Source organism: Platalea leucorodia (assembly GCF_965183815.1).
Source record: "Platalea leucorodia genome assembly, chromosome: 12".
NCBI classification, from domain to species: domain Eukaryota; kingdom Metazoa; phylum Chordata; class Aves; order Pelecaniformes; family Threskiornithidae; genus Platalea; species Platalea leucorodia.
In genome coordinates, this window is record NC_138834.1 from 8,214,813 (window position 1) to 8,224,074 (window position 9,262).

The 9,262-nt window shown below is 44.4% G+C and overlaps 1 protein-coding gene across 4 annotated transcripts in view; it reads right to left on the reverse strand.

Annotated features, from left to right (window-relative positions):
• The window catches only part of NAA25 (N-alpha-acetyltransferase 25, NatB auxiliary subunit), a 33,142-nt gene extending 23,909 nt beyond the window's left edge, over positions 1–9,233 (reverse strand). For 2 of the 4 annotated variants that reach the window (XM_082324642.1, XM_082324641.1), the window contains exons 1-5: positions 9,114–9,233; positions 5,629–5,714; positions 4,552–4,690; positions 2,760–2,878; positions 744–818 (exon numbers count right to left, since the gene is read on the reverse strand). In XM_082324642.1, the coding sequence (XP_082180768.1) occupies positions 744–818; positions 2,760–2,878; positions 4,552–4,690; positions 5,629–5,714; positions 9,114–9,171 (477 nt within the window). In that variant the 5' untranslated portion in view covers positions 9,172–9,233. Of the gene's footprint in view, positions 1–743; positions 819–2,759; positions 2,879–4,551; positions 4,691–5,628; positions 5,715–9,113 lie in introns of those variants that run through there. The other 2 variants (XM_082324643.1, XM_082324644.1) reach the window with 2 other exon arrangements.
• Positions 9,234–9,262: the final 29 nt, after the last annotated feature.

Consider the following 9,262-nt stretch of genomic DNA (forward strand, 5'->3'; position numbering starts at 1 on the left):
GCCATCTGTCACCTGCAGAGAGCAACTGCTCTGCTAAAAGGCAGCAATAAAACTAGCGCTATACTGAAAAGCTCACTCTTCATTACGTTGTCCAGAGACTCACGCATCTAGGCACACAATATCCGTGGCAAATAGCATGTAGCAAGAATGTGTTTCTGTTTTCCATGGCATGGTATTTTAGAGAATGTGATTAATGCCTCCATGCTTGTTTTTTTGCTTGGCCAACACTCTGTCAGGTTCTCTGATCAGTGCCTGAATCTGCTCTCTCAACTAACAGCAGCACAGCTGATCTGCTGTGTATTCCTGCAGATTTTCCGCAGCCTTAAAGACATGCGAAGTCCAGAGCTCTCATTTATCTCTTCCTAGAGCCTTTATAACCTAGTTACAGAGAGGAACCGTTCTGCCTAAGGAGCTGCAGATATTTGAGGATTTATTCATCAGCTCTCTAGCTAAACCAAACTAAACAGACAGCAGGGTACTGGTCCAGATAAGAGAGTAATTCGAGTTGTATAAACGTGGCAAGGCAGACCAGTTAAGTTGCATTATAAAAACACTACAGCATTCATGTTGAATCACATCAATAATGCTGCTTAAGGAGGGCTCAGTCCTTCTCCCAGCATCACAGAGAAACAGTTCAGACAGACATTTTACTTTCAATATTTCTAATATCTTCACTTGTAACATTGCTATGTTTGCACTATACCTGCAGCAAAAGTCAAACTCATTTGCAACACTGTACACACCTGCATGATCAGGCTCATCACAGACCAAAAATAGTAAGGATTTTTGGGTACAATCTTATAAAGTGCCATTCCAGCCTGAAAAATATAAGACAAAGTTTCATCATTCCGGAAACGTATCTGTTCATGAGCTCTCATGACAGACAACGCAAGCTAAGCAGCAAGGATGGCAGCAGACAACTCGGAATTAGCAACTAGATGGGAGGATTTTTATCAACCCGTGAGCCATTCCATCCTAACACACATTCCAAAGAAGAAAATAGAGGGTGAAAATGTTTCAAAGATCAAGTACTTTGTGCAGGTCTGACAAGGAACGGCAATGAGCACGTGTGTGTACGATTGCCTAAACAGATGACAGCTTTAATTAGAAGTGGTAACTACATTGGGAAGCAGAAGACTTATTCTTGAGGAGCCAGGAGGATATTTCCAGTGCTGATTTTCCCCAGTATGCTCAGTCAGTGCTAAAAGGCACAAACCACACACCCCTCGTAAGCAACTGCCCTTCAACACTCATTTCATACATACGCATACTCAGATATCCGAAAGATGAGGTCACCTATACGTGCAAAGCAGTGGTTAAGCAAAGGTCGAGCCGAAAGCTTCGCTGTATCAAAGCTGAGCCAAAGTATTCAAGATTCTCTAGCCTAACACAGAAACAGTTATTCACGTATTTCTCTCACAGATTTCCTGTGTCTGTATATACTGAAGGACAACACTTTTACCCATCCAAAATCTGTAATTAATTTTCAGAAACTACATATAATACAGACTACTACCACAGATAGACTGTTGTGCCAATGTCCTGACTGCAGTCGCAGTTTGCATTTTCCAGTACTTTCAGCTGCGACGCCCCAGAACACTGAGGTTTATTTTCACTCTCCAATCAGTCAGAGATGCAAAGAGCGTGTGGATGCTAAGTCCTTAGGTCAAATGCACAGGCCAATTTGGAACCTCCTACCCTCTGACAATGTCTGGATAACCTGATACATGTTTGTATGACATTTTAAACATACAAAAGGTCAGATAAATGTTAAATATCGTTATCTGTGCAAGGCTGGCATTTTTTCCACTCGTGGTTGTAGACAGGAGCACAGTTAACATACAGACACGTCTCTGAAGTTTAGATTGTCATATGAGGCTTGTAATTTCATGTACATTAATGACTTAGCCCCTGCCTACAGCTTGAAGTCAAACAGCATACAAGTTGGGCTACAATGGAGAGTAACACTTCTGCTCAATATATTCTTTTAGTTATTTTAACTTGTACAAAAATTCAAGTCACCTTAACACAGTGGAAACGAGAGGGAGTTTAGGGCTTATTTACTTGGCTTTCTGTGCTCTTTTATACAGAAGAGTGAGCACGCATGCTTTGAAAAGAATCTTCCATTTATAGGCATTCTCCAGGCACCTAATTTGGAAGGGATGAAAACAAAACTAACCAGCATGACACTGTTCTGCCAACCGAGAAGTAAGATGTACTTTAAGGAAGTGCTTTTTAGCTTTTCTTCACTGAATTACAACCAATACCAGCCCAGTTATATGTTATATGCCCAGAGCTAAAAGCATGGCGAAGATTACTCTCCCCAAAGATAACAGCAAACTAAGGAGCAAATCAAGTCTGCAAACAGGGATCAGAAGATCTTGCTTGATCCTCTTGTATCTGTTCCAGAATTCCTTTATAATACACTGCCTCATACGTAACCACCGTACTGTTCAAGACAGATTGATAAAAACCTCCCAAAATAACCAACATATTCTATCAGACCAGATATGCACACAAAAGGCACCGTTGTCCTCTCCCATGTAAGGAAAATAAAGCATTTATCTTCAGATAACCCACCCCCTAAATAAAGGTCTTTTAATTTTAAGCCTTTCTGCAAAAACTAACATAGAGTATAACTTCTGCATTAACCCAGCTGAGCTTTCTGGAAGATTACTTGTAATATGAAGAGGCATTAACAGTAAGATATACAGAAAGAGACACCTTAAAATGACCAGAACACAAATTGTTGATTGTACCTGTTGCATCTTCTTGTATTCTCCAACCCTGGCATAGGCCATGAAGAGATGAGAGTGATACTCTTCACTGTTGGGAACCTTCTTTACAGCTGCCTCATAAAGTTTGGTTACCAGTTCCGCTAAACCAAAACCAGATGCTTGAGTTAAGACAAATTTGGGAATAATTTTAACGCACAGCTACCTAAAGATAGCATTGGTGATACTCTGAACAGTAATTTAATTACACTCATCAACCACAGAAATGGCACTTTCTCCCGCACGACCCCAAGCACTACAAACATCAGGCAAAGGACGAAAGTGCTTAAAAAACCCAACCAACCAAACCTCAAAATAGAGTTAACAGCAACAACTGAGCTGCTCAGAAGCACTTAAGTCTTTTTCTTAAGAAAGTTTATCTATTTTGGAGCATTAAACCAAATGAAGATTTCTACTCCTGGCAAAATGACTGCTCCACATGAGTTATCTATCAAAACACAGAACATTTTCAGAACCTAATACCAAATTAGTTACTCTTATCACAGGTTTACTTATGTTAGTCATATCCTGTTATTCCCAATTGCCTATTTTAATACTCTTAACAAGTACAATACTTCACACTGTACTTTTTAATAATAGGTCTATCATGACTAAGTACTTATGATATTATAATACGCAAAACTTTCTTACATTTTCATCCTTCCAGGTTTTTTTCCTTACATATACAATCATATCTCAGTGTAGTATTAGAAAACTAAATGTAATTTGTCTTCAGTTTATATATCCTCGACACACATACATAAAACATCTAATTACAATTTGCCTGCAGGACCAAAAGTGGAAGTGCCTAACACCCACTATTTCCTTTCTGAGTTATAAGCCTAAAAGTTAGAAACCTGAGCTTAACGATTATGCAAGCTGTTTAGAATCATAGAAAGGCTTTTGACATCTTCAAGGGTTTGTTTATATTGAAGTCACACATACACACAAAAATGTTGTATTATTCACTAAATGATGCTTTAACTCCACATATACATACACACACATCTAGAAAGAAATAAACTAGGAGAGCATAAGCAATTGCTATATTGCAGACTGATACCAAATACCCATTTCTATGGAAGCTGTTTCACCCCATTGTCATTGCTCCAGCAATTCAACAGCAAACGTTGCTACCACCACCAAGAACCACAAGAAGCTGCCAGAAACAACAACTGTTTAGAGCTGTAGATAAGCAGTATATAAGGTCTGGCTTCTTTCAGAAAAGCACATACAATTTTACTCTGTCACTCAAACATTCACCATTTAGTATTTGTAAAATACCATATCAATACAAGGAACCGTACTGAAAAAGCTCATGCGGTCAAATTGAGAGGCCAGGATTTCCCTTCTGTTTGTCACACACCTTCTTGAGGCCTGAACCCCTCGACTACGGTCTCACTGCATTAAGCACACTCCAAACCACAGACCGTGTGATTTGTCATCTCTACCACATATACTGACAACAAATTCCAGTAGCTTTCATTACAAAAAAAAAAAAGTGAACTCATAGGCTGATCGTGATGGATGATTATTAGCATGCCACTCATTTAGGAACTGTGTACATGGTAATGTTAATGAGAGAAGCCTAAACAAGGTTCTTCGCTTTACGGTGATCACTAGAGCCTCGGAGACATTTATAACAGGCATCATTTACATTCTCGGAATCTCTTAATAACACGCCTATACACGAACCCTGGACTTTGCACACTGTGGGTCACAAATACTTCCGGAAAAACATATATGATTTTTAAGAGAGGTAAAGGAAAAAGCTTACGTCTATGCATTTCCCGGTAAAGAATAGTTAGTGCTTGCAAGGAATTATCATCTGTGGGTTCAAGTGCTGCTACTTCTTGTGCCAGAGCATAAGCTTCATCTTGCTTGCCAGTTCTCTGCAAGCCAATTGCTTTTAGAACCTATTGACACAACACAGAGGCAGCTGTTAAAAACACAGTTGGCAGTTACCAGTGAAAATCCTCTCATTCCTGGTGAGGAGAGGCTTTGCCCAACCACCTCGTTACTTCTACAGAACTTCAGGTTTAATTAAGCTTCTAATCCATATGGCTGTAGAGGAAAATTTCTAAACGCAAGCTGCAAATAGTGTGGTTTTACATTTCTTAACAAACATGCAGGCTGCTCCAAGGCATCAGCTGCCACTCAGGTTTCCCTACCTGCAGACTGAAAACTGACCAGTCCTGCCAATTTTCATTTTTTTCTTTCAATAACTGGCCAGAGAGAAGTGACATAAATGAGATTCAGGTCAATGACACTCGCTTCAGCTTGGGAAGCTTTCAAAATGTAGAAGTGGTATGAACTGTAGAGGAAAACCCACAGGGAAAAGAGAAAAGTAGAAAGATAGTCATATGTTCAGAAAACTGAAGAACAGAACTCCTTTCCCTTCAACAGGGGCACAGCAAGGAGGGCAGCGAGCAAGAAACAGAAAAGCAAACGCCTCCAACATCACCTTATTATGTTTTACTAAGGACTACGCTTCCCAAGGAACTGTTTTGGTCCAAACTACTACAGATAAGTATCCCAACCTAAGGTCTAGAAGAGGCAATTTTAAGGCACAGCCCACGTGCCAAGGTTGCTTGCAGTGGCTCTGACAGGGAGCTAGACAATTAGCTTGGGTGTAACCAATTACACACTGTCATTAGTCACCAAGAGGATCTGTACAAGTCTTCAGGCAAACACGATATTGTGTGAATTACAACAGCCCGAGATGTTCCAGAGGGTTCAGAAAACACCTCGGTCTCTGGAAGATCACGGACGCTGCTCAAGAGGCACAGCGAAGCACTCCAAGTCTCAGGGCCGCGCTCACCAAACGAGGTCAGCGCACCGCAACCACACTTACCTTTGCACAGTGAAGATCCTTGTGTTTTTTGAGCAGTTTATCCGCTTGCTGGATTGCCATTTTATTATTGCCATTATCAAGATAATCTGCATAAGAACAACATATACAGTATTATACCAGAACACAAGACCATTCTGGAAAGCTATCTCTAATTTTACTGTGGAGTATGTGCTGTTAGGCCAGTAGCGCAAACCGCATTTTCCTTGTACAATTACTACTAAGCCAAACGTTCAGGAAACATGTCATTTTGCAGATGAAGTATTCATCTCGCTGTACTAGTTTTAGTCATTCAAACAAACAAGCTTTTGTAATTACTCCACATAGATCATCACAGCAACAAAAGAGACATATAATAGAGCAGGTTCTGCAGCAACAGCTCTCTGCTGGCAACTGAGCTTAGGCTCTTTGCTTCAGTAAAAGTAGAAGTTAATTTGGTGTGCCTTTGGGAGACTTTCAATGACTTTTAACAGGCAGCAGGTTAGAAACTAAGCACTCGCAATCTATTGAAGCATTAAGCGAGAAGACCTACTTGTCCACATGATCCATACTTCAGGCAGAGCAAATCTGTCCCCTAACAGAGTATCGCTATGCTTTCACCAGACTGGTTTTAAAGACAAAAAACTCCCAGTGGGAGCTTCGCTATTTCCTAGGTGGATATCCCATTATCTAGTAAAACTTCAACGGTAGAAAATCCTTGTCTCGAGACCACTTTCTCCTTTTTTCAGCTTGGTATTATAATTTTCAGTTTCACCTACAGTGCATCATCATGTTATTGCACAATTACAAACAAGCAATTTTAGATTAGAACATGACCTCTATATGCTTCCCCTCCCTCAAAAATTAATAGTTACTAACCAAAACCTAGCAGAAAAGCTTAGCTGCGCCTGACGTGCCAACAGGGAAGGGGCTGCTCACGCTGTTCTGGCCTCTCCCCTACCAAACTGCGAACAGAGCTAAAGCCAGTTAATTGAAATGACATCCTTCTCTCGTCAGGACTGTAGTTCTCATAACGAAGGAGAACTCTTTTACTGAGTAGAGAGGTGACCTTTAGTAATTCCTTGGTATATGGTACAAAGCGTGCATCTCTACTAATGAGATTTATATTCAGCAGCTTTAACATTTGCTTCCATGGCCAAGTGCGTGCTGCAGATTTAAAGTGGAGCTAATTGGACTCCTGAGACCACACAGACAAAACCTCAAACGAGGCAGCCTGCCCACACTAACCAAAACAAAATGTTGCTGCATAAAATATAGTTTGAAACTGTAATACATTGTCTTTACATGGGTTAGATGGCCATTTTAACTTATGAAAACCTGCGCATCACTTTTAACATTAAACCTTAGCACGGACTCCGCGGTGAAGAGGTTTCTGTGGAACAGAACATCCTGGTGATCTCTTCATACACCAGCAGAGACTTCTTGATTTAAGGATCTGTGTTGCACGGTTCACTTACACACAAATTATCTGCCACACTGCACTGCCTGTCTTGGATTGTTTAGCAACTGTGCTGATAAGATCTCCACTTTAGGTCTCCTAAAGTAAATCAAATAAACCACAAACCTCTCTAAACTGCAGCAGAATAAAAAGACTGTATTTTGCTAACAACAAGTAAGTTTGTTGGAAGCCAAAGTAGCTGGCAACTTCCAAAGGAGTTCAAGCTAAAGGAAAATAAACTTAAGCCTACATTAGTTGCAAGTCTGTAGGTGGAGATGTTCAATGGCTGGAAACACAACACATGAACCTTCAGGTGAAGGGAGAACAAATCAAGATGAAAGATAAGCGTAACTGTCAAGGAACCCTGAGTAACCAAGGCACACGGTGCAAACTGAAAAGCACCGTGCCAAGATCCAGACTTCGACCTCATGCTGCACATCTCCAGTTCCTGACTTTCGGGAAGTTGTGTATTTACCTCTGTAAGGGTAGACACTTCATTTCTGGTTCTGCAGCACCAAAGCCTGAAATTCAAATCTTACGCTGCAGATAATCCTTTCTAGAACTAGCAGAATGCTATTTTAAAGCTCTCTCCCCAATAGCTATACTCTCTGAAATAAATACAGTGAAATAACATCTCAACACCATCTGCTTTAGTATCGGTTGAATTTACCAAGCTTTTTCTTTTAAGAACATTTAAGATGTTACACAGGTGATAACACAAATAATTGCACATTAATAAAAATGGCAATCACAGCATGCACAGAAAACTAAGGAAAAAAATTGTTACACAACGACAAACTGCACAGCTGCGCTCATAATTATGCAATGAACTTTAAGACAGCTATGTGTTTACACTTTTAATCAGACAAAACCATCTTCCTCCATTTTCACTGGAACCCATCGCGGATGCAAGCCTACGCCGCACCGTCCCCGCTGCCCGAGCAGCGCAGGACGTTCCCAAAGCACGCTCATCCCCAAATGAGGGCAGCTCTCCACGTGTCTGAAGGGAGAGATTTTTTTTTCTGGTGTTTAAAAAATTGAGAACATTTTCCAAAATCTCTGTCCAGCCTTCAATTTGAGGGAAGAAACGGCACCGTAGCCTGGGGAAGTGTTTTTCTTTTCTCTTTCTCTGTATTTGCATAAAGAGAGACAAGCTTGTCTACCATCTCTTAAGCAATCCCAATTGCACGTAATACCCTTGGAAATACTTGGGGACAGCTTAATACAAGAGGTTTCTTCACAAGACCACCTCCTTCTCGCTACTTCACTCTTGTCTCCCAATTAATTTTCATAACACCGCCCTTAGCCCGTGCCACAACACCTCACCATCCAACTTTAAGGTTTCCGTGACTGCTCTTGCTCCTTTTATGAATTCCTCGATTTCTAACTTCCCCGCAGCAGACAACAAACGCCGGCCAAAGTTACCTCGACCGAGAGCAAGGCACAGAAGCCACCGCCGCCCCCCGCCGGAGCGCGGGGCCGCCTGCGAGCGGGCTGCGCCCACCCCGGCCGCGGCTGCGGGGCTCCGCGCGGGGGGACCCCGGCCCGGCAGCGGGGGGACCCCGGCCCGGCAGCGGGGGCACGGCGCCGCTGCCCGCAGGAGGACGGGCGGCGGGGAGGGAGCCCGGGTCCTCCCCGGCCCGCCCAAACTCCCGCTTCCAGGCCCGGGTGGGAGCCGGGGCCGGGCTTCCCCCGGCCTCCGCGGCGGCTCCCCGCACACGCGCACGCCCGCACGCCGCGGGCTCACCGGGTAACGGCGCCCGGCCGGGAGGCGCCCGCGGGAGGAAGGACGGGGCGGCGGGAGGCCGAGAGCCTCCGCGGGGGAGCGGCCGCGGCCGCGCTCCCCCGCCGCCGGGGATGGGGCGGGAGAGGCGGGCGGAGGGCCCCGCCGGAGGAGCCAGCCAGCGCTTGCCGGGCCGGGCCGCCCCGCGGGCCCCTCCGCGCCGGCCCCGGGCGCCGCCGGGCGGGCCGGGGCAACCTCGCGAGGCCGCGGCGCCGGGGCGGCCCGCCGGGCCGGGGGAGCGGGGTCGGGGGGCCGCGGGGTCCGTACCGTAGATGGGCCGCAGGCGCCGGTCGTTGGGGTCCTGCACATGGCCCCGCGCCGCCATGATGAGAGCGCAGAACGGCAGTGCGCAGCCGCCGGCCGGGCCGGCCCGGGGGCGGGGGTGACGGGGCCGGTAGGAAGCGCAGGGCGGGGCC